General features: G+C 49.3%; 1 protein-coding gene across 1 annotated transcript in view; it reads right to left on the bottom strand.

Moving 5' to 3' along the window:
- Positions 1-27,545, bottom strand: part of Csmd2 (CUB and Sushi multiple domains 2) — a 570,924-nt gene that overhangs the window by 222,444 nt on the left and 320,935 nt on the right. Inside the window, exons 11-12 of the mRNA XM_059254992.1 lie at positions 14,456-14,559; positions 13,726-13,838 (exon numbers count right to left, since the gene is read on the bottom strand). Of these exons, the coding sequence (XP_059110975.1) occupies positions 13,726-13,838; positions 14,456-14,559 (217 nt within the window). The remainder of the gene's footprint in view (positions 1-13,725; positions 13,839-14,455; positions 14,560-27,545) is intronic.

Below are 27,545 nucleotides of genomic sequence, written 5' to 3'. Positions count from 1 at the left end.
TACAGCGCTTTTTAAGAAAATCACAATGAACACGTATAACATTTAAAATTGATACTGATGCCAACCTTGCACTGGGATGGCTTAATTATTCCCTTTACCCTCATCCTGTTATTTCAGCTTGTCTTCTTCAATTAAAAGGCTGATTTTTTTTCTTAAAAAGCCATGACTATTTTACATTCATCTTGATTTAAAAGATACTGTCTTAAATGCTATTTATCTTAAAATTTGAGTTTGGGACCCCACTCTCACATTGTGTGTCTAAGGTGAGCGTATCACTCATCTCGTGGAATCCCAGCCCTGGGTCACAGAGGTCTTGGAGAAGGTACTTTCTGTGCTGAGGCCTAAGACCACAGAGGAACCAGCAGTAAAAGGCTTAGCAGTGAGGAGACAAGGGTTCTCTGGATGGAGGGACGAGGCCAGGCCAAGTCTCAGATGCAGGGTTGTGTACTGAGCTATATTATGTCAGTGAACAAAACTACTAGTCATTATTACCATAACCAGCTTCCACTTACAGTTTATGTACACAGACTCCAGCCAGTTTGGCCACTGCAAGCATTTTATAGATTAACTCACATTACCCTCAGTATCTCTAATGGAAGGTACTCTTTTCTCCAATTTCAAAAGAGAAACAGGCACAAAGACATATGTGACTACATAAGACCACAGAGCTCAGAAGTGGTGGATCTGAGACCCACACACAGTTGCCTGGCTCCCGGGATCCTCACTTCTCTGGCACCTGCCTTCTGCAAGTTCAAGTACTTTCTCCAAGGTAGCAAGAATGAGGCTGGAAATGGCTCTGATGGGCAGGGCCAGCGGTGAAAGGGCCTGTGGGAGACTGGACTTTAGATGGTTGGTCATGGGAAGCTAAAGGATTTACTCAGCAGTTGACACCTGTGTGGGGGAAGCTCTTCTGATCCCTGTCTGGGGAATGGTCTAGGAGTAGCTAGCTAGCTGGAGGCTAGGCGAGCATTCACATTTACTCAATAAACATTGGGACTGTCAGTTTAGTAGTGGAGAATGCAATAGGGACCAAGACAGAAAGATGCTTTGCTTCTGTGAAACCTCTGTGTTGGTGGGAGATGTTCTGATGGTATCCTATGCTGGGTCCAGGAAGAGAGGATGGAGAGAACCAGGAAGACGTGAGGGGTCTGAAGTAGGAATATGCCACAGGCTGTGCCAAGGATAAGGATGCAGGAGTAAGGGAGAGACCAAGGTCTACCGTACCTGTATGGGTTTGGATTGGCCACAAGGGTGTGTTCCCCTCAGACAAGAATACTGGAGGCAGGAGACTACATGAAGGGTCACAATAATTGCTGCTAAGGAGCAGTTATCTGGATTTTAAGTTGAGGACAGAAGTACACAATTTGAGATGTAACTCATAAATGAGCCAGGAGAAGAGACCCACCAGGCAAGGTGAGAAGAGATGTCATCTCAGAATGGGACATAAGGGATGGTTTTGGGGAGTAGTGGTAGAGTCGACTATAGTCCAAGGCAAGTGGGGGCCAGCTTGGAGGAGGATGAGCTGAGGAGATCAACGGACTCTGTGTCACAGGGAACTTAGGGTGGGATAGAAAGCAAAAGACTAAAAGGAGACCATTGCTGATGTTGTGATGAACAGTTGTCGTGACAGCCAGCACCCAATGGGAGGGACGATAGCCCAAGGCTGATGCTATGACCAACAGTTGTCGTGACAGCCAGCACCCAATGGGAGGGACGATAGCCCAAGGCTGATGCTATGACCAACAGTTGTCATGAAAGTCAGCACCCAATGGGACGGATGGTGGTACTATGGAAGGAGCAGGGATGGAAAAGAGGAGGCTTATGCCATAACTCTGAGGTAGCCACCTTTGGATGGTTAAAATATTCTAAAGACGGAATGAGCTTGGATGTAGTTAAATTTCTGGGAAGAGCAAGAGGGAGGGGGATGCTGACGGAGGCTGAATGGCTCACTGAGGCTGTGGAGAAGTGAGGAAGGGCAGCTGGAGGCTCCAGGGAGGGACGCAGCAGAGACCCTGTGCGTGTTGGCTGGCTGGCCTTAGTGATCAGGCTCTCAACGACAGCAGTGAACAAGGATGGTGTGGCGGTGAGTTTCAGGTGGCGAGCGGGAGACCAAGGTCTTTGGTAAGGAGTGAAGTATTAGTCACGGGAAGCAAGACTGGACACTGGCAGGACCTTCTGAAGCTGTCACTCTAGAGAACAGGAGACTGAAGCTCAGTGGACAGCCACGAACCTGTGGCCCACTAAGGGCGGGGCCGACGCTCTTGGACCTGGCAGCTCTGTCTGCTTTGCTCACGCAGACCCAAAAGGGACAGTGGTGCTGACTGTGGCTTGGGGATGTGACCGGTGAAGCCAAGGAACCCAGGCTTCTGCTACAAGTGTGGCTGAGTGGTAGCCGGAGCTACAGGGCAAGGAAGGAAAGAGTGAAGCAAGAGCTGAGGGCAGAGATGGGGAGTTTGAGGAAAAGATAACCAATGGGGGGACGGGGGATGACAAGAGGAGCCAAGGGACAAAGGACCCCAGGGCAGGTGGCATGACCCTAGATTCCAGCAGAGCTGGAAGACAAGGTCCACCTTGGAGAAGAAGTGAGAAGATTGAGATCTGAGAGACAGGCAGATGGCAAGACTTGGGGTAAGGGGTGGGGGTGGGGCAGTGATGACGAGGAAGCAGGGGCTGGAGGCCATGTGACATCCAAGGAGAAGACCACGTGGAGGGGAGGGAAATGGAGCTCATGCGCCTCCTCCAATGTGACGGTCATCAAGTGTGAGGGAAGGAGCTGTTAGCCCTGGAGAAGATGACAGTGGTGACGCTGACATCCAGGAGGGCCAGGTAGAGAGGGGAGGGCTCCCTGAAGAACCCAGATCTGGAGGTGGGGTGATGAGGAACGGGGCAGGTTGGGGCTGGGAACTGGGGAACTAACTCCAAGATTGGAGAGGAGCTGGGGGCTGGTTTCTGTCCTGGGCCTACTCCTCGGGTCATCATTGGACTGAGAACATAGAAACGGAGGCTCTGTCTTCCCATAGAGGTTTCTGATGTGCCTCTGCCTGGCGGAAAGGCCCCTCCTGGCCAGAGGCTGAGCACGTCTGATGAGCACCCAGAATTACAAATAGATAAATGCAATTTGGAGTTGGAGGAAATGAAGTCTTGCAATTTCCTATCAATCTAGTCTAACCCAATTTCACTATATGTGTACCCCCTGCTCCTTTGGCCCACCAAAAGCAAGCCAAGGGGCCTCAGATGTCTGTGTGGAAAGTGCTGGAGTTCCATGGGGACAGGCCTGGCCATATCTGCCTCCCCTTGCTTGGCTTTTAGCCCTATCATCCATGCTAGAGTCTCGGGTCTCTCCGTCTTCTCGGGCTTTTCAATTTCTGATACTAAATTGAAATCCTCTTTTATGACAGTGTCTTCACAGAAGGGACTGTATCACGCGTCTCTCTATTCTGAGTCCTTTGATGTGCTCACAGAAGAGAAACTACTTGGAGGGAGCTGGGGTGGGGGTTGGAGTGCCCAACCATGGGCCCTTCCAGAGAGCCATGCATGTATGTTTGTTCCTTTACTTCAAGGTGCCTCAACTCAAGCTTGAACTTCCTCTCCTGCTTTGCATATGATCTCCGCAGGTCACTTCCTCCAGGACACTCCCCAGCCCATCCCTGAGATGTCACCCGCTCGCTCGCTCGCTCGCTCTTTTTTGACATTTCACTCTTTCCTCATGGTGCCAGTTACCCCTTGTAGCTACTTATCTATGCATTCAAGAAGTATTCTACTGGTTACTGTCCTAGACACTGGGGATAGAACAGTGGGCAAAAAAGGGCCAATATTACCCACCTGGCATCTCCCACCTTGTTGGGCATCAGGGACAGGCTGAGTCCCCAGCTTGACAATCTTCCTTGCCCCAGCCTCATGGTCTCCTCACCTCTTGCTGCCCTACCACCCCTGGAAGCAAGCCCTATGGAAGCAGACGCGGGTTGATCAGGTTTCCTGGGCCTCTGTGTGCCTAGCACTCCGCTGGAAGCACAGTAGGTGTTTGGTGAAATGCATGAGAGAGACCCGATGTTTATGTAGAAACTGTCAGGCTAAGTAAGCACTGAAGATCCAGAGCTGCCTGACCTCTGAACCCTGCGCTGGGAGAATTCAGTTAGGTATTCATCGGGAGGCTTCTTGGAGGTTGAAACAGAGGCTTAAGAACCTATAGACTCCGCCCTCCAGTAGGAACCTTCTCCTCAGCTGCTCTTCTAAACACCCTGGTTCCCTGCATCTTCTCTGTCCAATTCAGGTCTCCATAATTTCTCACTTGGCTGGCACTAGCCGGTTGGCGGCTCTCTGCCTCTCTTCTCTATCCCATATTCTTTGATGTGGTACAAGATCAGTGAAAGCTTATTATCAGGTTGTACTGTCCCCTGCTCAGTTTTCTGACTGCTTTCCAAAGTCCTCAGGTCAATCCCCACTTCCTGCTTATGTAGGGCTCTTATCCCATCACCCCACACCACCACCATCCTGGGTCTCATCTTTGGCTAGCACCCCCCTTGGAAACTGTACATCAGGAAACAGAATGATCTGCAGGGAGGTGACAGTGTAATGATGGCTAGGAGGCCACAGCATCCTGGACCTGAATCCTGGTTTTGATATTATATAGTAGGCCTGGGTCACATTATTCTTCTTAAAAAAAAAAAAAAATGACTGTGGGAATATTCATGACATGACACACATTTGGAAGTCACAGGACAAGCTCAGGTATTGGTCCTCACTTTTCACCTTGTTTGAAACAGTCTCTTTGTCCACTCCATACGTCAGACTCACTGGTCTGTGAACTTCCAGAAATTCTCTTGTTTCTACCTCCTGTCTTGACATAGAAATTCCGGTCACGTGGTACTGTGTCCAGCTTTGTGTGGTTCTGGGGATCTGAACTCAGGTCCTCATGCTTACACGGCAGGGCTGCTTTATCTACAGAACTGTCTAACTCCCCAGCCCACGCTGCCAATGCTTCCTGACCCTTAGCTTTTGTTTTGCATCAAATGGAAATTGTAATAACAGCTCTGCTGACCAGGGTCATTGTGAGGGTTAAGCGAGCGTATGTGCCTACAAGTTGACAGCCAAGATGCCCAGAACATGGCGCAGACCCAGCAACGAGGTAGCACTTCCTCATTGTTATTATGGTCTCCATTGTTGGCAGAGCCCTGCCAGCTCGCCCACGCAGGAACTGGGCACCTGCTGTCTCCTCTTTCTACAATGAACACCCCCTGCTCGTCTGCCAGACAGAGTCATCGTCCAGCGCCAGTCCAAGCACATCCAGTCTGGGCCTCCTAGACTCATGAGGCTGGCTCAGGAGCACTTCTGGTGCCCCGCTGCAGCAGTGATCTACACCCTGGGTGTGTGTTTGGCTCCAGTCACTATTTAATGACTCAGGGATCCAGGCAGCATTTCTGAAATGCAGGTACCCTACTTCTGATGGGACCAGGCACCAGAGGGGCATCATTATGTGCCAGAAGGAGTAGTTTTGGAAAACCAGATTGACATGTAAGGGTGTCCTGAAAATAGCAGGTGGGAAGCTGAGATGGTTATGCACCTGACCTCTGGTGAGACCAGGGCCGGAGATGATGCCCTAAAGGAACTGGAGTCGGTTGTGCCGGGCCATTGCCTTTAGATTCCTTTGAAGCCTGGGGCCAATGTTGCCTCTTTCAGGGAGTGCCATGGTGCTCATCTTCAGAGTTATGTGCCAGAGAAGGAGACATGAGCCTTGCCCTCAGAGGCAATCTTGGCATCTTCTCCCTAATCACTCTCAAAACTGATTCCAGTAGAGATTTAAATTTTTAAAAATGTCTTGTGTTTATGTGTATGTAATGCATCTTCATGTGCATGCATGCATGTGCATGTATGTGCTCCTGTGCACACACATGTGAAACTATGTATGTGTGAGTGTGTGTAGGCCAGAGTTTGATATCAAGCATCTTCAATGATGATCTGTGTTATTTTTGGGAACAGTCTGAAGTTTACTGAGTCAACACGGTTACCTGGCCCTCAAGGATCCACTTGCCTCTGACTCCTCAGTGCTGGGACTATAGGAGCACTACTGAGCCCAGCTTTTTATGTGGTGCTGGCCATCCAAACTCAGATCCTCATTACTGGATTACTTGTCTACGGAGCCATCTCCCCAGGCCCACACTCATTCAACAAGCCGTCTTTTCCTGGCCAACATATCCCATCTCTCAACCCTCCTCTGTGTCCTTCAAGGCAGTCTCTTTCTGATATCAGGTCCCCTGAGGACTTTCACTCACGTCTCCAGTACCCTCAAGCAAGGTCAGAGGCCACTCCTTTTGATTTCTCCATCTTCTCACACTTACTCCATGCTTATGAAGACAGACTATGAATTGGGTGAAGGCAGAGACAGGCCTGTCTCTATGGCCTCAGTGTCCTGAATAGTGAGTGCCTGTAACACATCATAAGGCCTTAGGGACGTGAGTCAACAGATGATCTCATTTCTGTCATGAGTCCCTGGGCTGTTGGACACCCTTCCTGAATGATCCTCACCCTCTCTGCACCTCCATCTCCCCAGGAGCAGGGCCCCTACTTCCTCCTCCCCTGGGTCAGCCTCCCAGACTGAACATTAGGCTGCCAGATCCCAGGCTCCAGTCAGGAAGCAAAGAGACATCCAGATTGATGTGAAAACTTGTTAGCAAGTTGTGTGTAATTTTATAATGTTTCTGGTAAGTGCTAATTGCCTGTTCCTTAAATATTTCTGGTTCTACTGGGAAGCAAAGCAATTGCAACTGTGAATGTGCTTCCCACAGCTGGCGCCCCCATGGAGGGAGACCGTGTTTCTAGGCTCAGAGGGCTCCTGGATTGACAGATCCCAAGCTTTCTCCCCACCCAAGCCGGAATGATGACAAGTGGAGCAGGAAGAATTTCTAGAAGTAAATGCTCCTGTTCTTCCTCTACGGCTTGAGCTTTTAATGATGGAGGAGACATTTTTTTCTTTTTCTTTTGGTGTACATGTATATGTGTGCTCATGGTGTGTGTGCACACTCATGTGTGTGAGCATGGAGGCCAGAAGTCAGTCTCCATCATTGTTCCTTAGGACACTGTGTACCTTGCTATTTGAGACAAGGATTTTCCCCTTTTACTTGGTCTTTGCTGATTGCACTAGACTGCCTGGCCAGCAAGCTCCAGGATTCACCCATTTCTTCCTCCTCAGCTTTGGGATTATAACTGTGCACCACCATGCCTGGCTTTTCCATGTGGGTTCTAGGGAACCAAATGTAGGTCCTCAAGCTTGCATGGCAAATGCTTTACTGCCTAAGCTATCTCTCCAGCCCTGGGGTAGGGAGGAACTTTTAATGTGAGGAGGTTACAGAACTACCTGCCTGCCCCAAAGTAGCCTCCCTGTTCTCAATGGGGCAAAGGGGCCAGGTATGTCCAGAAGGAGCAGTGGTCATGACGGATGTAGTTCCTGTGTTAAATGCCTGCTGACATCCCATAGGGAATCTACATAGGGTAGCCTCCCATTCCTGGGCCACAATGTCTATGTGGCATGGAATTACCTTGAAGCTGGAATCAATGGAGGGCTAATATCCAGGCAGATGCAATAAACACAGATACTTCGAGCCGTGGTCTAGGGTGGAAGAGCCACAGACCCAAGGAGGAAGGAAGAGAGGACAAGCTTTTAATCCAGGACTCCTAAATCCAAGGCCCTATGCTGGGTGTTTTGGTGTTTCAAATATTTGAGAGCCCTGGTGAACCTACCAGTTACCTGTGCCTCTCCATGGACAAGAAAAGTCGGGTTCATCAATGAAGGGCCTGGCTCACAGGTGGCATGGGAGAATCTCACTATAAATTGGGTTTGCCCCACCCTAGAGCCCAAGGGGCAATGGAGAGTGCATGCCACTTGGCATTGAGCACCACGTGGTAAAGGGGAGGAAAAAGAGATCAGGAGGTTCTGAGGAAGGTATCCGAATGTGCCAGGGCAAAGTCATCACAAATGAATTCTCCAAAGTTTTTCTGAGCACGTTATCGATGGGGCCCTGAAATGGCTGGGGATAAGCTGCTGTCTCTGCCTTGAGTGGGATCACAGGAGCCAGAATGTGGTTTAGGGATGATCATGATGAACTTGGCATGCTTTGTGGAAGATTTAGTACTTCCTACCGAAGTCAATGAGAAGCCGAGAAGCTGTCACTCAAGTCTGTTTTCTTTCCCCGCTTTCCTCAAGTAGGAGAACACTATGCCAGACTTGGAATCTGGGAAGATCATTGTGTGCCATGTGGCAGATGGGGAGGGAAGGGTGCTGGGTGGGAGGGCTGTGCTGTCAGCAGCACAGTGACAGAGGATGATGGAGGTCTGGGCCACAGTGATGAGAGTGGGATGCTGCTGAGGCAGAACTACGGGAATCAGGGAGCTGAATGAATGCAGGGAAGCAAGGAGGCTGAGAGGAGACCTGGTGATGGGCAGTTGTGCTGCTGATTGACACTGGGGCATGGATCAGGTATGGGGAGGTGGGAGAAGGGGCAGAAATGGAGAGTTTACTTTGGGGTGATGATATAGATGGAACATTCATTCCCCCTGATTTGTATACTGACGCCTTCAGCTTCCAGTGTGACAATTTTAAAAGATGGGTCTCCGTGGCAGTCATTAAAGTTGAATGAGGTCAGAAGAGGGGGCTGGCCTGACGGCATTTGTAACTTTACAGGAAGAGAGCTTTTTGTCAAGGAAAGGCTGCGTGAGGACGTGAGGAGCAGGTGGCTGTCGAGAGCCAGGAAGAGAACACTCACTGGACACTGCGCTGTCTAAAGCCTTGACCACCCACTTCTAGCCCCCAGAGCTATGAGAAAACATATACACCTATTGTTCAAACCGTATAGTCTGCGGTACTTTGTTCTGGGGGTCTTGGCTGACTGTTATGAGGGGGCTGCTATGAGGTGTCAGAGGGGAAGGTATCAACATAGGTAGTGGTAGAGCTGCGGACTAGGGACAGATGGACCAGTTGTCAGGGTTTAGTTTCATGTTAAAGCTGGGGGAGTCAAAGTGACCAGCTGCTAGAACAGAAGACTGAAGGCTGAGGACAGACCCCGAGAAGCTGCAGGAGGGAGGGATGCAACCAGTGACATGGGGCAGCTAGACGTGGTGGAGGACCTGGATCCGGCAGCGGACTTAACCCTACCATCACCTGATACCAGAGGAGGTGTAAGACTGCTGAGTCTCAGTCCTGGAACACAAGGCCCAGGCAGAGGGGGAGGGGCAGGAGGAAAAGTGGGTCCTGCTGACTGAACCTTCCTTCCCCAGGTTGTCCCCCTGGACCAAGTACAAAGGCTCCATGATGCCCATGGCATTCTGAGTGAACTTCTGCCCCTTTTACAGAGATTAGAGTCCCTGGTAAAGATCGGGTGTTGAAGGTTTGGTCCCCAGCCTCTATTTTGGAAGGTACTGGAAAGCTTGGGAGGTGTTTCTTAGTGGAGGAAGTAGGTCACTTGGGGTGGGCCCCCGAGGCCATCTTATTCCTGTTCTCTCCCAGTCTCCAGGCTTTCTGCCCACTGTGAAGTGAACAGTCTTTGCCACACCGGCCCACTGCCATGATGTCCGTCCTTCCTCGGGTCTGGAATCAGCCGAGACTGGGACACTGGCCTGGAGACTGGGATACTGGACTGACTGGGTCCTCTGAAACTATCCTTCCTTCTGGAGGTTGCTTATGTCACAGCAATGAAAACTTACTAACACACCCCCACAACACCTGACATCAACCACAGGGAGCCTTCCTATTTTCCATCCAGCCTGGAGAGCAAGGGAATATGGAATAGGCAGGTCCTAAAACCAGGGTCTATGACAAGCAAACATGAGGCACAGGAGGCAGATCTAGGTCTGGCCCAGAGGACAAGAATCTGAGGGATTGGGGTGGCGGGGACACTGGCTACCCTAAGAGGAAGGTTCTGTCTTGGTGGCAGACAGCATGCAAAGGATTTTCTGTGATATCATTTCGCTGCCATAGTAGTGCTGAGGCCAGCCTCATTATCTGTTTTGTCAGTGGGAAAACTGAGGCTCACGGAGACCACATGGTGTTCTCAGGGTTGTGGTTTAGAAACCATGCTGAGACTCAGCAGGTCTGATCCAATTCCGGAGTCTATTTGATCATCATAGACTCTGCTGCCTCTATGTGCACAACCTGACATAGCCGTGAAGGTTAGAAAGGCCCCTAAATACACCAAGTATCCTTCCTCATCTGTCATGGATACAGGAAGTCCTGATGGCACTAGTCTGTGACAGGCATCCACGCAGGTATGTCAGACCAGGGCCAGGAGGTTCACCATTATGATTGAAGAGCTCAGCTCTGAACTGGCCAACAGCAGGTGTTTAATCAATCCTGAATGAGTGAAACAGAAATATAACTAATGAACATGCCGCCAACCTCCAGTGACCCGGCCTCCAGGCTTCTGCTATATGGTGTACTTGACTGGGGCAAAGTTTTGGCTTCTATAAAGATGTTATAAGGAAATTAAAATCAGTAGTTTTGGGAAGCTCTCGGTACAGGGGGAAACCATGTGCTTTGAAGCTAGAGAGGTGTGGGCTCAAATCCCAGCTCTGCCACTTCCTGGACTTCTGTGTGACACCCAGGCAGGTTACTTAACCCCTCCGTGCCTCGAAATGGTCAGGTGAGATGAGGTGATGTTTTTCTGGTATTATGAATCTTTTCTTAAATGGAGGCTTAGGAGGTACAGTAAAAGAGAAGGGGGAAAGAAACAAAGACAAGAAAAAAAAGAAAGAAAACAAAGAAAAGCAGGTCAGTGTTATCCCCTCCTCCACAATGATGGTCCCTGGGGCTGCACCAGGTCCCTCTACGGCAACACTATACCCTCCAGAGGTGACAGATGTAAGTCTGCTGGCACACAGTAGGCTCTCAGCAAATGTCACACCCTTCTTTTTCAGTAAAATCTCAAACTGATCTGACTCCCTTTTCCTGTGTGACTAACCTTCAGATATTTGGACACAGCTCTCCAGTCTCCTGAGTCCACCTCCCCACCCTGCCATGTAAACATTAGAGGGTCATAAACATTTCTCATGAGGATTGGCTTAAGTCCATCCAAAGTCAGGGCCTTCCACAGCTAAGCTCTGCTCTCCAGTGGCTGATCGGGACAGAGAAGGCATGAGAATTGCCTGGTTTCGTTCTAGAGGCTGAGCTTTTTTATATGTATCATTTTTTCCGCTGTCTGCGATCATTTTAGCCACTAGCTCTCCCTGCTCGAGACTATTCAGTCTGCCAAATGGTATTATCTCTTTTATGTTCAAGGTTTTGTGTCTTGCCCAAACCTCAGGCCAAGCATGAACCGATTAAGGACATGGGGTTATCAAGGGTCATTCTCCCTCCCCGCTCCGCCTCATGGAGATATTCACTGATGAACGTTCACAGCGTTTTAGCATCAGGAGAGGCTGTGGAATGTGCATCCAAATCCATTCCCATTTTCACAGCAGTGACAGAGTTGGGCCTGGATCAGGACTTCCTGGCTTCCTGCCTGGGGCTCTTTCTGCACAGGTGTGCAGACTGGCCCGGGTGTAACTTCCTGTGCACTCCCGCCATATTCCTAGCTGCCCTACCTCTCACCTTCCCTAGCTCTTTTCAATACTGAGGTTGGAATCCAGGGCCTCTGACATGCTGGGTAGGTACTCCACCACGGAGCTATACCTCAATCGACTTTTGGGTTTTCTGGTTTTGTTGTTTTTACATTTTGTTTTGTGAGTGCTTGCCGGCATACATGTATGTGTACAATATGCATGGCCGGTTCACACCAAGACCTGAAGCTGGTGCCAGATCCCTTAGGCATGGAGTTAACAGAAGGTTTTGAGTCTTCAGTGTGTATGCTGGGAATAGAACCTTGACAGTCTCCAAGAGCAGTTAAGCACTCTTAACTGCTGAGTCATTTCTCCAGCTCCCTCTGTGGCCCAGGCAGGCTTTGGATATGTGGTCCTCCTGCCTCAGCCTACAGAGTAATTGGGATCACAGGCCTACACTGCCAGGCTGGCTCTTTCTCAAAAAACAAAACAAAACAAACAAACAAACAAACAAAAAACAAACAAAACAAACAACAAACAAAAACAAACAAACAAAACAAAACAGACAAACAAAAAACCCCAACAACTCATCTCTACAGATCTCCCTGGGATCGAGGCTGTTTCTCAGTCACATTAACTCTGTTTCTCAGGGTGAAGAAACAGAGCCTGGAAAGGCCCTGTGCCCCCCACAGAGCAGCAACTTGGTAGAAACAGGATTTGTACTTGGCACCTGTCACCCAGGCATCCTGTCCAGGCTCTGCCTCCCCTAGACCCTGGCTCTCCATTCTGGGAAGAGTACAATGGCTAGCTTCACTCTGATAACACGGTGGAGTGAGCATTAGTATTACAGGCTAGCCTCCTAGTCTACTGAGTTGTGTAGTTCCAAATCCCTGCGGCTGTAACAGAGCTTATTTGGAAACAGTCTTTACAGATGTCATCAAGATGGGGGCATAATGAGTATCCCTAACCTGCAGGTACCCTTATGAGAAGACACACACACACAGACATGTGTATGGTGTCAATGTCAGGGAGAGATATCTATAACCTAAGGGGTACCAAGAACTCTTAGCCACCACGAAATGTGAGGAAAAGTGAAGAAGGATGCTACCAGAGTCTCAGAGGGAGCATGCCCTGCTGGCATCTGGGTACCAGATTTGCCATCTCCAGACAGGAACACATGTGTGTGCAGGAATACATTGCTGTTGCTTTAAGGGATCTGATTGCGTTTGTTTTTTGTTTTTGTCAGGGACACCCAGTACCTCTTGTGTGCCTGGTGTGTGTGTGTGTGTGTGTGTGTGTGTGTGTGTGTGTGTGTGTGTGTGTGTGTATGTGTATGTTTTGTTTTGTCAGTGACACCTAGCACCTTTTGTGTACCCAGGGTAGAAACACAACAGGTCTTGGTATGAGAAGAACCTTTGATGTACCAGGTAGGTAGTATGTACAGGAGCCACCCTGAGGACATCCTTCCCTCCTGTGTCCTGACCCTGTCTCTCTAACAACCAGTGGATCATTTTTAGGACTTAGTGCCTACTTCCCTAGAAAGAGGCCTGCTTCCCTTTTTCTCATTCCCGCGGGCTGGGTGGGTGGCCATCTTGCATTAATACCCATTTGTTCCGGACCTGGGGGGTACAGCCTAGGACTGATACCTGAAAGGGCTTAATCACTCACAGCATGACACCTGCCTTCTTTTGGGGACCTCTCTTTTGAACAACAGGAGATTTGGAGGTTCATGAAGGGTGATAATGGGGATACCCCACGGATCCCGGAGTGTGCCATTTCTTTGACATCAGTTCCTGAAAAGGATGAAGACCCCTGCTGACATCCTCCTCAGGCCGTCAACTATGGTGGCTGTCTGTCCTCCTGTGTTCAACACAACCATTCATTCATCACAAGGTAGCTTGGGAGGCCAGTGGCCCCAGTGTAAAGATTTCAGCAAGTCTGTACATGCCAGGTATGAATTAGGGATGAAACCCATGTTCACAGCTGGCGTAGGATATCCCACACGGACTGAACTGTCCCAGGTAAGCCTTGAAATCATCTGCTACAGTGAACAAAGAGATGGGAGCTCAGAGAGGTCAAATAATGTGTCTGAGGAGAGGCATGGAAGGGGCCAGAATTTGAACCCCGGCTTCATGCTTGCAGATGGAACCCCAAATCTCCTCCTCCCTGGGTGAGCCTGCCAGGTTCCTTGAAAGCAGTTACCTTCGTAGGAAGCCTTGAATCCCAGGGAACTGCCACTGCTGTCGCTCTGGAAGAGGAGCCACATTTGATGATGGGTGCTGACGATGAGGTCTGGGACCGATGTACCTGTCAGGCTGTTGGGAGAGAGGTACTTAGAGGTCTGCACCCTGCCAAGAGCCAAGGGAAACCTGAAGGAAACCAAGGAGGCAGGCCCACTCTGGGTCTATCATGCTCTAAATCTGAAGCTAGGCCGCATGCACAGGGCAGAGACATTTCCTGGCCCTTTGCTGGGCTACTGTGTTAGGTGAAGGGGTACAGAATGGTTCCCCAAAGCAGAGGCCCAGCCTAGTGGAATTCCAGGACAGCTGATATGGCTCCCTTGATGAGACTTTGTCCTATTGGACTTCCTTGGCCAGGGAAAGGTAGTCACTGTGTCTATGAAACCGTCCATGTCTCAGATTGTTCTGGACATGTGGAAAGGTCCCCCAAACACGTCTGTTGTCTCAGTGACAGCCAGGGACAGAAGTCGCTTAGAGTGGAGACACTGGGAGGTGGCAAAACAGGGTGTTTCAAAGAAGCAGTTGGCTAGTAGAAAGAGTCAGGCACACTCAGTCTAGATGGATTATTGCAGACACCAGGAGCACCACAGGACACTGTCAGCCCCAGGTCCAGGTCTGGGGACCAGGGTGGGCTCTGTGAGCCTGTCTCTACCCCCACCCTGTTCCCCATCCAGACACAGTATTGCACTTACATGTAGAGGACTGTCTTCTGGTCCCCATCCTGCCCACCATCCCCGACTGTCAGGGTGTCATAGCCCCTCTCTAAATCGAACTCTTCAAAGGCCAGCTTGATCACCTAGAGAGGGGAGCATAGCGTTAGGGACTTGGCAGCAGCTGTGAGGAAGTCTCTGAAAACCTCACCATATCCTGACATACTCCAGTTCTCTGGGGGCCCCTCTCCTCCACACATTGCCCATTTCTGTGCCATCCTGAGGAGCATGACTATTTCTCCATAGGCTATATGGTCCCTGGGGTCCCCTGATGTCTCTGAAGATGTTTGAGGCACATCTGGCCAGTTCTGGCAGCTGTCAAAGAACCACCAGGCACAGCTGGCGGACCACAAGATGATTGGACTCGTTCTTCATGCTTTCATGGGCAGAAATCCCCTTGGGCTTGGTGGCAGTATCAGGCCACATGTGGAATCTTAGCTCTGCTGGCCCCCGGGGCCTGGAGAGGACTCCCCTGGCTTTTCCTCTCTTCTCTACCGACTATTCCCCATCCCTTCTGTTGGTTTATTTGCCAACTAAATGAATGTACTTGGAAGGAGATTACAACAAGATCCCTCCCTCCCTCCCTCTCTCTCTCTGCCTCTCTCTCTCTCTCTCTCTCTCTCTCTCTCTCTCTCTCTCTCTCTCTCTCTCTCTCACACACACACACACACACACACACAGCTTGTCTTAGTCCCATCTTCCACAAATATTTACTAAGCAGCTGCCATATATACAGGCTGGGGTGGGTCCCGCCATTAACATAACACTGTCCCTGCCATGCATGGATGTCATTAGTATACCACACTGTCCCTGTCTTGCTTGAGGTAGGGGTTCCAAGAAGTACATGAATTCCTTAGGGACAGGTGCGAAAGTGGGGGTCATGGAGTGGGAACAGCCTGTGGTGGAAAGAGGGGAGGGTACTACGCATGTCTGAGGCCTCTGAGGAAATTTGGAAGGCTGTGGAGGACCCCCATCAGATCTTAAGGGTGGCTGAAGGGGGCAAGGGATGCTCTGAGAGGGAGTCAAGTGCACAGAACCTGAGCTATGGCAGAGAAGGAACATTCTAGAATAAACTGTAGACAATAGGTCTACAGACAGTAGGTGTACCAGTGGCCTCACTCTGAAGGCTGATTGGCTGGACCCGCAGAGCACAGAGGTGACTCCAGAAGGTTTGGAACTGCAGTTTGCCTGAAGCTCAATTCAAAGTCCCTCCCACCGCCATGGGCTTCCTCCTGAGGGAGGTGACATCAGTCTGGCATGGAAATGACCGGCAGCTGTGAGTTGGGTAGTAAGGAGGGTTGAGGCCTTTGGCAGAGGAGCAGTAAAGGAGACGGACAGGCCCTGGTGACATTTGGGGGTGTGTGACTGGGTGGATGTGGGGGCTGGGAGGGGGTAGGAAGAAGGAAGGGAAATTCTGGACAGTCGACAGGTTTTTGGCTTGGTCAGCAGGGCAGTGGGTGGGGCCATGTGCAGATACTCAGAACCGAGGTCTAGCTTGCTCTTCTTTCTGCCTCTTTCATTCTAATGCTGATCTTCCTGGAAGCTGGAGCTGCCTTTTTGCTGTTGACACTACAGTCCAAGGAGGACCGACTTCCTATGGTCAGTTTTCCAAATTTCGATGAATAGCTTCTTAAGGTTTCTCTGCCCAAGTCAGGCAGCCCAGCACCCAGCCTGGAGGCCAACAGAATTTTACTCTTATTACCTCACTTATTTGCCAAAGCAAACGAATGCCCACATTGGTGAGCCTAGTACCCTCTTCACAGACCCCTCAGCTTGGCCATGGGGTTCACAGAGGGGAGCACCCCTGGGGAGAACATTCTGGAGCACCTCGATTAGTTTCCACATAGACAAGGGAGAGAGCCATCACACTGGCTGGGAGAAAGCCCGGGGGCTTTCTGGAGGAGGAGATGAAGCCCAGGCAGCATTTGGAGAATGAACAGTTTGGATGTGGATGATAAAACAATCAGAGTAGAGAGAGAGCAGTGATGTGGAAATATTGTGACTTGTCCAGAGACTCCTGTGTGTGCATGCATGGTGTGAGTGGGCATGTGTGAGTGCTTCCTGAGGACCGAGGACAACTTCAAATGTTTCTCTGGTAACACCAATCCCCTCTTATCACCTTTGTTTACAGACCAGGTGTTTCACTGGCCTGGAACTCACCAGTGAGGCTAGCCTGGCTAGCCAGCAAGCCCAGGGAAGCTTGGGATTCCAAGTGTGCACTGGATTGACAGGTCCTGGGGATTAAATTCCTGTCCTCTTTACCAACTGAGCTGTCTTCCCAGCCCCTGTCCAGAGACTTCTAGTAAACCCAGTTATTTAATTGACAGCAGTAGGAGGGGCCAAGCTAAGAAAAGCTGTCTGTCATGCTAAGGATTTGGACCTAAAGACACAGGGAACCAGTAAAGAGTGTTGCAAGCCAGAGCTTGGTGTGAGGTGTCTGCTGCTGCAGAAGCAATAGCATCGTGGGTGGTCTGCAACCCAGGAGACCAGTTCTAGACTCAGCTTCAGAGGGACCTGCTGAGGGATGGAATGCAACAGTCCACAGTGAGTGGGGACTCCTTCCTGGATGTCTGTCAGGAATGCTCTCTGTTGGTTAATGACATCATCAAATGACCCCTTGTTCAGGCTGCAATCTCCTCCCCCTCTCTCATTCTCCACAATCCTGCTGTGCCAAGTGACTCTGGCAACGTCACATCCTAGACTGACACATATATGGAGAGCCCTTCCACATCTGTTCCCTGTCACATGGCTGATACGTCCCCCCCCAACCCCCCCAAGTTCCTCACAGTGTTCTCATCACAGTGACCATTTGGATGTAAACCAACCTCCACAGGCTCTTGTTTGAACAGTTGGTCACCAGTGGGTGGCACTGTCTTGGGAGGATGTGAAACCCGACTGGAGGAAGTAGGTCACTGGGGGCAGGACTTGAGGTACACAGTCTGACCCTGCTTCCTGTTCTAGCTCTGTTCTCTGGTCTTTCGTGGTGTGGGAAGTCCCGTCACATGTCCCAGCTGCTCTGAACTCTTCACACCTTCTTACAATGCTGTGCTGTATCGTCTCAAACTGTGAGTTGAGAGAGAACTTCTCCACTCTCATTGCTCTAGCCAGAGAGCCCCTGGCAATGTCTCTCCCCAGGGCTTACAACCTCTGTACCCACAGAGCCTGTCCATATTCCAGACATATGTGGAAGCTGAGAAAACATCTGATAGCAAGGCACTTTCCAAACCTTTTCTGACTCCCAGCCTGGACTACCAGACTGTGGGATCCTTGAAGTATTAGAGCAGAGGTTGGCCAGCCTTTTCTGTAAAGGGTCACATCAGAAATACTTTTGAGGACCGCATATACTGTCACACTGCCCTGCTCCATCCACACAGTAGGTGCTAAGGGGACATGGCTGTGTCCCAGTCAAACTTTATAAAGCAAGTGATGGGCGTGATGGCCCCTAGGTCCTCGTCTGCTGAGCCCTGGCCTAGGACACTCCCTGAGCTGCCTGAGCACAGCCTTTAATCATCTTATACTATTTCTTCACTACAGTAGCTAATGCCTACCACGAGGTTAACCATGTTCTAAGCATATTACACAAATCTGCTCATGTGAACATCAGATAGCTCCTGTTTTAGAGAGAAGGAGGCCCAGGCACAGAGAGGTGATGTGGCTTGCTTAGGCTCACACAGCCTGGTAGCAGAGTGCCACCACCAGACAGGCTTCTTGTTGCTGTGCTCTACGGCCTTGGAACTGGCCAGCAGAGTCTCAGGTGCACAAGGTAGGGACAGTGACCTACCCTCTCAAGCTGCCCCAAGTTCTCAGCTGGATCTCAGCAGGTGCTTGGCAAACGCGTGCCACACAGAGAGCACCCCCAGCCAGATGGTGGCCCCAGCAGGAGGATCAGCCTCTCCCCGCAATGACTACAGCTCTGGCTAAACATGGTCATTGCATCTAGCCAGACCTAGGGCAAGGGACACCACTTACCAAGCCATCTCTACAGAGGGAGTGCCTGATTGCCAGGCCCATAATGGGAAAACATTGCTTTGAAGGGCAGAACCTGAAGCCATAAAATGATTCCCATCACTGGTTCTCACTGCCTTTGGACATGAACCACACCACGGAGTACTGACCAGGATGCAGGGGCTAATTACATCAAGAGGCAGGTTCAGCACACAGGAGTGACTTGCCTTCCAGCAGGCCCCAGCACACCGGGTATGCATGCTTTCCTTTGTTCTTTCCTCCTCTGCTTTTGGCCATTGTTTAAAGGCAGGATTCTATAATGACTCATTAACTAGCATGCAGATCAATCAAGCTCACAAGGCCCCTTTGTGAGGCAGGAGAACCTTCAGTGGGAGAAACAGGCATATCAAGAGCCACATTTGTATCCAGCTCAGACATCCAACGTAAGCCCATTAGATAAGTGGATAAACAAGCGTATCTTCTGGGACCTGATTACCGAGTGCCACACATGCCATGTGCCATGCACGGAGCTAGCGGCTTCCCATTAAGTTATCGTGCCACAACTTAGCACAGCATCCAAGTGCCAGGATGTACACAGACCACTGGTGCCAGGGAATGGCACACAGCAAAAGGATGGGAGGAAGATTCACGGAGGAAGGAGAGGATGCACAGGGCCAGGCAGTGCAGAGGAGGGCATGGGCTCGAGGAGCACACGCTGTGAGCAGTTCAGAGGAAGGGAGGAACAGGGAGGTCAGCTGAGGCAGGGGTGGAGAGCAGCCTGGAGGAGGCTGCAGTTGGAGGGTGCTCTGAGGCTGGAGCCGGCTGTTTGGACCGGCTTCATGGTCAAGTAGATGGAAAGCCATGACTCAGTGTGGGGGCAAGAAGCATCGAGACCTAGCGGGAGCTGGTGGGAGACCCAGGGTGGAAGGAGGGGTGGGTGAAGCCAGGGTCTCTGACAATGGCAAAGAGAGAGAGGGCCAGAAAGGGCTGCAGATGGGACCCTCAGCACAAGACGACAACCTCTCCTGAGAACGGCGCTGAATGTTCTTGAGCAGAGGAAGCCCAGGACTGTACAAGCTCAACAGGGTAAAGTGTCTCTCCACTGGGCACTGTGCCCACGGTGGGAGAGACAGGCACACGGGGCAGGGGGCTTGCTAGTCCTGCTTTTGGGAAGACTAGGGAACCAGGGGCAGAGGCAGGGACTGTGCATGCAAAGCCGTGCTGGTAAGAAAGCAGAGGAAGGAACGGGGAGCTGGGCACGCTGAGTGACCAAGCTTTTACATAGAAGACCAGGGCATCTCCCCAGCCTGGAGGAGCAGAGAAGGCACAGGGACACACCTCTGATGTGCCAGACAGAGGTCTTCAAGGGCCAGGGATGTCTTTCAACCAGAGTTCAAGGTGTCCACCACTGGGGCTGATGGGGTGGGCAATGGGAGTAGACTCCGAGCTTGGCCAGAAGAACGAGATTGCTGTTTATCACAGCCTGGATGGTGGGGCCACCGAGTGCTCCATAGCATAGAGGTTCCAAGTGTTCACAGAGCTGTTGGATATGTTCTTTGTGAGGAATGGTCTTGGGGATCTGCGCCAGTACAGCCTCCCTAGATATTTTTGATGGTGAGCCGAGTTCAAGGAATACCACGGTAAGCAGCTATTATATTGGCACTAAGATGAATATTGTAAGAACTCAGGTGGCCCAAATGCCTAAAGTTGGCCTGCCATTGCCCAAGGACACCACAGACCTGTTTCTCCTTTCCTTAAATCTGCCAAGATCTTGGGATGCTAGGTAGCAGGGTTACTGATGTCTATCTAGTGTACTGAGAAGGGGTGGACCCTCCTTGCCTCCCCTTCGGGACTACGCTCTTGTCTCCATAGTGTGGAGTGTGGAGCCTCCAGGTTCTTGGTTGCTGTGTCCCTGATGCAGGCTCATGGCCATCGCCACACCCCAACAGCTCCTCCGCAGGCCTGGAACATTCCTAGATCCTTCCTGAGCACAGCTAGCAGGAGCTATGGAGAGGCTGCAAGTCCAAGAAGGACCCGCATGCCTGCATGTGCTCAGCTGCCTGGGAAGCATGATTGCTCTCTCAAGGAGGGGGCTGAGTGACATGTGTCCCAGTCCTCACGCCTCAGGGTCACCTGTCACCATGCCTGCTCTTTGCAAAGGGAACCATCCATGATCTTCTACCCTGGCTCCATATTGCCTAGTCAGAAGTACTCAGGCCTCAACTCCTGCCTCCGTTCAGCTCTCTGCTTTGGGTCTCCCTGCTTGCTCTGCCCTGCCCTGTGCATGAACATTCCAGTCAACATTCCAGACAAAGACTGCCTCAAATGCCCCCATCCCTCCCTGTGCTGGTCCACTCTCTGCAAGTCAAGGCATCATTGTTCTCAGCCTCCAATGCCTCACCTCCACCACCTAGCCCCAGCCCTGCCATCTGGTCCACACTCAGACTCCACTCTGACGAGTGTCCTGCCAAGGCCAAGGCCAGCCATCCCCTCAGTCTTCTTGCAACAAGCTTTGTCTCACCACCGCCATAGCCCGGCTTGTCTTAGCTGGGGAAGCCCTGCTTTCCCTTCTGATTCTCATCCCACCTCCCTACGACGCCACGGCTCTTCCCCTTGTAAGGATGGCTTCCAGGTCCACTCAGTTTCCCAGTTCTCCATATTTTCCAAGAAATTATGTCCCTTCCTTAGGCTTCTGTTCCTACCCATGTGCCAGAGAGACATCCGCTCCTCTCTCTTGAACCTAGATTCATGCACCAGAGAGCATTCTTGTACTCCACAGTCTGTGTCCCTCTTCTGCCCTGCAAAGCATGTTCTTCCTTTTGTATTCTGTCTGTCTGTCTGTCTGTCTGTCTGTCTCTGTCTGTCTCTGTCTGTGTGTGTGTGTGTGTGTGTGTGTGTACACAGATGCATATACGTATACGAGTGTGTGCACGTGTGTGAAGATGTGTGTGTAAGCATGGGTGTGGGTTCATGTGTATACATGTATGTCCACAAGCACACACAGAGACAAGAGGATAGCCTCAAGTGATTCTCAGGAGCCATCTACCTTGTTTTTTGTTTGTTTGTTTGTTTGTTTGTTTGTTTGTTTTTGGACAGAGTCTCACGCTGGGACCTGGGGCTCTCAATTAGTCCAGGCTAGCTAGGCAGCAAGCCCCAGGGTTGGAATTATGGAAATAAGCACACATCATGCCTGGCTTTTAATGTGGGTTTTGTGGCTGGAATTCAGGTCTTCATGCTTGTAAGGCAAGCACTCTCCCAAGCCGATTATCTCCTTAGCCATTATATTTTCTTCTAGTACCTCATTGGCTCAAGCAAGCCGTTCATGTGCTCACTGGATTAGTAGATGTTGAATGCCTACGGTGTGCCAAGCACTCTGCCCATCATTTAAGACACTGTGCTGAATAAGAGCTGCCCCTTCTTTCTCCACTCCTCCACATTCATGCCCCATTCTATCTTGAAATCTCGCTCATCTGCTCCTGGTTGTGCTCCTGGTTGGCGGCACCCTCTTCCCACTTCGTTAACAGCACCAGCCTCCTGAATGGTCTTGCTCCCTCAGCATCCCCTCTTGCTCCTCTCCACTGCTGCCCTCGGAATTTTGTCAACGCTCCCTGACTCCAACGCTGTTCTGACTGACTCACCCTACCCTGCTCATCCTACAGCACCAATCCCGGCTTCCCCCATCTGTGCCTTTCCAGTCAGTAGCAGAGAGCATCACAGAGCTGTGACTGCCAGGACACTGGAGCCAGAAAGACGGAGGTCGGATCTGCCTTCTGCCACTTAGCAGCCATGTGCACTGGCCATTTCCAACCTTTAACCTAGCTGTACTCCAGTTTCCTCATCCATCTGGTGGGCCCGTTAAAACCTAATTCATTATGCAATTAAGAAAATACAATGGATCATTTATATAGAGGGATTCATTTGCTCAATGGTTGGCACAGGATAGACGTACAGTAAAAGCTATTATTGTTATTAACGACAACCTAATACATTCAGCTTCACATTCTTTTTGCTTCAAGATAGAATCTAAACCTCTGGGCTGAGCTCCTGGGTGCCTCATGACGTGGATTCTGTTTGTCGTTTCCTCAGTGGCTGATCCGGGCTTGGGGAATAACTTGCATTCTCAGAGGCTGTTCCAACCTCAGTGCCATTGCATGGACCTGCTCTGAGCTCCTTCCTATTTACCCAACCTTAAGGCCCTGCTCAAAGGTTTCCTTTGTGAAAACATCCCTGACAGTCTAGTTAGAGACCTCTTCCTGGTTTCCCCTAGTACTCTGCCACCTTTCCAGCGGCACCTCTCTGGCTTACACACCCATCTTTACTGCCAAGTGCGCATCCTCAAGGGCAGAAGACATGCCTAGAGCCAGTGACCAAGCAAATGGCTGTCTCTTAAGACATACTGTGAACTTAGCTTTTCTGCTGAAGGAGATGTCCTGGGGTGGCTCCCCCAGGTGCCACTTTCAGGAGCAGGTTAGAAAGTATTCACTTTCTCCTTTGTCAGCAGGAGGCCGCTCCCGTCCACAGTTCAGCTTTGAGACACCAGTCCAAGCCCTCCTTGTTGCAAGCGGGGCTCCTGGCTCCCCTCCCACCTGACACCACGGCCCCGGGGTTTCTTCCAGGCCTACAGAGAAAGAGCTAGCTTTCTGAGAAAGCTTGTGTCTTAACCCTTCTGGTTTTCCTCAGCCAAGTACTTCTGGAATCTTATCCGTGACCTGCAGAGATGCTAGAAGCATCCTTCTGTTAGGAAGGGACTTCTCTTCAGAGGGCCTGGCTCCAGAAGCCTAGGCTGGAGCAATCTCTTCTCTGACATGTGGTGGAGGGGCCAATATGAGGTCACTAGACTCCATACATTGGTGAAGTTTGGCCCTAATGAGAGGGACACAAACTGTTCCTCATTGAATTTTCAAGCCTCATCCAGACTTCCTCCTACCCTAACTTTCAAGTTCAAAACAAGCTAATGTCTTTGACTATGTTGAGGAACAACCTTCTGGCCATCCACTTAAACACCTTACAGTAGTAAGCTCTTGTGGTCGAGCCTCACTCCACGTGGCTGTGGCAGCTCTTCCCTGTCAAAAAACTTCAACACAACACAATGCAATAAAATGTGGGTCTTTCCTTGTACGATGCTGTGGAGGGGAACCCGCTTCTTGTGTTTTTGGTGCTGCGACCTTAGGCACTTGAACTAAAGGATTTTGAAGTGTTGGCTAAAACTTAAAAACAAAACAATTAAAAAAGCTCTTTATAAATTATAGAGACAGAATGCTATCCTTTTTAAATTCCTATGTGGAAGTCTTTTGGACTTTATTAAGGGACAGGTCTTTTAGGGTGGTAGTTAAGGTAGATGAGGTTCTACGAGGGAGTCCTAATGAGAGATGTATGGTGTCCTCATAGAAGGAGGAGGAGGAGGAGGAGAAGGAGGAGGAGCAGCAGGAAGAGCTGGAGGAGGAGGAGAAACTGGGGGACGAGGAGGAGGAAGGGGAGGAGGAGGAGGAGGAGCAGTCTTGGAGAGCTCCTCAGTACACAGAGAAGTAAGGTCAAGAGAGGACAAGATCAGTAGTGGCCTACAAGCCTGGTAGAGTCCTCTGCAGAAACCAAATCTGCTAGCTTGATTACACCTTCTACCCTGCAGAGCTTCAAGGAAATGAAGGCCTGCTGTCTAAGCCCCCTGCCTAGAGTGCGGCCATTTTGTTGGAGTAGTCCAAACACACTACCATGACGGGGAGGTGTCAGGGGCTGCTGCATAGGAAGTACAGGGACCCTAAGAATGACTTGGAGCACACACCCAGCCTTGGCCTTGAGTGCATTATTGAAATTTAGGGAAATGAAGCTTTAGTTTTAGGGACTTCTGAAGAAAGAGACAGGAGCCAGAGGCCAGAGCTCCCCAAGGTGGAGATACCCCTGTGTAAAGCAGCATGAGGGTGAACTAGAAATTAGTCTGTGGGTGAAACAGAAATCAGTCTGTCTGCTCTCACCTGGCCCTGTGGAGCTCAGCCCTTGGCAGTGACAGGGCAGAAAGCAAGACTTCTTGATCATCCATGAGGATGAGGATAAGGGGCCCTTGCATATGACTCTGTGGCCTTCATGTTCCGTATGCATTGGAAACCTCTGTGGTGAGAACTTAGCTCTGAAGAGGGTTACAGCCAGAGATGCTCCCAGCACCAGGCACAGGCCAACACAAACTCTCCATGGTAAAACAAAACAAAACAAAACAAAACAAAACAAAACAAAACAAGTTCTACCCTGGTCGAAAATAATTCCCAAAGTCTATTATTATTCTAGTCATATGGTAAAAAATTAAACAGCACAGATTGAAATATGGTTCTGGGAGTCATGGGAGGGGAAAACCGATCCCCAAATCAAATGTACAGACTCCATATCATCAGGCACAGAATGCAAAAGAGGCTTTGTTAAAAAACGGACAGAGGCTCTCAGCATCCCAGAAAGGGGCAATGCAGTCAAGATCATGTTACAAAGGACCAGCAATGGCTCCACAAGTTCAAGTTATTTACAACAGGTCTTCAGTGAGTGAATTTGACAGCTAGGAAGCGAGTAAGTCACCAGAAGGGAGGAGGAAAAAAAATATGAATTGAAGAAAGAGAAGACAGAGAGAGAAAACGATTTCAAACTCAGAGATGGGCGGGGGAGGGGGGAGGCAATAAAATAAAGACTAGGAAACAGAGAGAAAGATAAAGGCTAAGCACCTCCAGGACTAGAGGAGAGACTCAAGCTACAGATCCAGGAAGATGTGTGATGCCCACATCTGGACACTGTGCAGTGAAATGCTGGGCAGCAAGGACGAGGAGAAAAGTCATGAAGCAGACAGAAATGACATCGTGTGAAGAAGTGATGACAAATGATGCCAAACTGACTGTGACAGTGGAGTGACAAACACATCCACAGAGAATCTGTGGACTCAACATCCACTAAGAACAGGTAGAGAGACATCTCAAGACAAAAGAGAAGGCAGAAAGCTTGCTGGCCACAGGAGGTGCAGACGCGAAGATGGAGCAGGAAGAAGGTAATTCTACCCAGTGGGATTGTGATGGAAGCGATTGGAAATTGGGAGGTAGTGAAGGCACAAGTAAGCCTGAACCAGGAGCCTGAACCAGCACTGGCTTATTAAACAGTGACACCCGCACAGTGTGGGAGGCAATGGTGTGACAGGGAAACCATGCGACAGAGGACAGTAGAGCTATTCGAGGGGCTGTGTTTTGAGATCCCTGACCTCTCAGGAAGAAGAAAACATAAAACCATAGAACTCGGGGCTTTTTTAAATATACACATGCATATTTCCAGAGTATTTTAGGCTAACTCTAATAGACAGAACTGTGTGACTAAATAGTCTGAATTCTCTAGTTAAAAGACTATTAGTCTTTAAAACAAACAAACAAACAAACAAACAAACAAACAAACAACAAAACAGCTTTGCTCAAAGCACCAAAAAAGCATCAAGTAAAAGTTGAAAGTAAACGAATAGAAAAGATAAGGTAGACACTAAGAGAAACTTGATCTAATTGCTGGGGGTGGGGGAGGGGCGGGAAAGTTTCAAGGAAAAAAATTAGCACCAATAGAGAGTCATTACATAATTCTTTTGAAACAGTTGATCTACCAGGAAAGCATGCAGTGTTCAACTTGTGTCTCTAATTACACAGTCTCAAAATACAGGGCACAAAAATCAACAGAACTTCAGAGAAAAACATAACATGCACAGTCATCATGGGGGATTTTACTATCCCTCTCTCATAGGGCATCAATGAAGGTAAAAAAAAATCAGTTAAGACATGAGACACACACAACCAGCGAGCCTGATGTGGTGGAGAAACTGGAACACAAAAACTGCAAAATGCACCTTGAAAATACATCTGTTTTTTTTTTCAAGCACCCATAGAATACAGGTGAAAAATGACCACTTCTGAAGCAAAAAATACATCTCAATTAATTTCAAGTGTCTCAATATACAGTTTTCCTTACACATAAACTTTATAACCAGTCACTTATATAACCAGAAAATTCTATTGTTTAAAAATCCAGATATATTTCTAAATAACTCATGACTGAAAGATGAAACAATGATGGAAATGGGAAGATACTCAGAACAGGGTTGGGGTGTAGATCAGTGGTAGAGCACTTGCCTAGCGTGTGTGGAAATTGGAAGATACTCAGAACAGGGTTGGGGTATAGATCAGTGGTAGAGCACTTGTCTAGCACATGTGAAGCCATGGGATCATTCTTAAGCACCAAAGTTAGGAAAAAAAAAAAAAAGGGAGTGGGGATGGTTCAGTGGTTAAGAGTACTTCCTATTTTGGCAGGGGACCTTAGGCTGGTTCCCAGCATCCACATGGGGACTTCAGTTCCAGGGCATCCAGTACCCTCTTCTGACCTCCTCAGATGCTAGGCACACATGTGGTGCCCATATACATACATACATACATACATACATACATACATACATACAGATGAAACATTCAAACATACAAAAATAAATATGAAAATAAATAAATACATCTTAAAAATACAAATTAAAACCAAATGACTATCAGAACTAAATGTTGGAGTCGTGATATATATATAGATATATAGATAGGGAAATTTGTAGCCTTAGGTGCTGAAATAAGATTGAAAATAATGGACTAAATAGGAAGAATAAAATGCTAGACAAAAAAATAAAATAAAACTGAGTGCACAGAAGGAAAGAAATGACGAAGAACAGCAATTGGTGAAACAGAAAATATTTTTCAAGAAGTATTAACAACATCAAACTCAGTTCTTGGAAGAGACTAGCAGACATGTAGCTTTTGGCAATACTGATTTTTTAAAGATGTAAATCAGAAAGGAAAATGACACAAAAGCACAATATTAGCAGACATCGTGGCTATAGTAAGAAACAGCAGGCATAATTGTATATATAACACTTTTGGAATTTTAGTTAAATAGACTCATGACAAAAAAAGTGACCTAGATCACTCTTCAGTCGTTACAGATATGGAATCTGTACTCTAAATCCCCCAACACCAGATCCAGACACTTGGGCTGAAAAAGTTCACAAAACTTTCAAGGCAAAAGTTATTGCAATTTTCCACTGACAATCCCAGGAGGCAGAGGGAAACACTTTTCAAACTGCTTTATGAAG

This window comes from Peromyscus eremicus, chromosome 2 (genome assembly GCF_949786415.1).
Source record: "Peromyscus eremicus chromosome 2, PerEre_H2_v1, whole genome shotgun sequence".
Classification (NCBI taxonomy): domain Eukaryota; kingdom Metazoa; phylum Chordata; class Mammalia; order Rodentia; family Cricetidae; genus Peromyscus; species Peromyscus eremicus.
The sequence above is the reverse complement of the archived record's forward strand: the minus strand, read 5'-3'. Positions and strand labels throughout refer to the sequence as shown.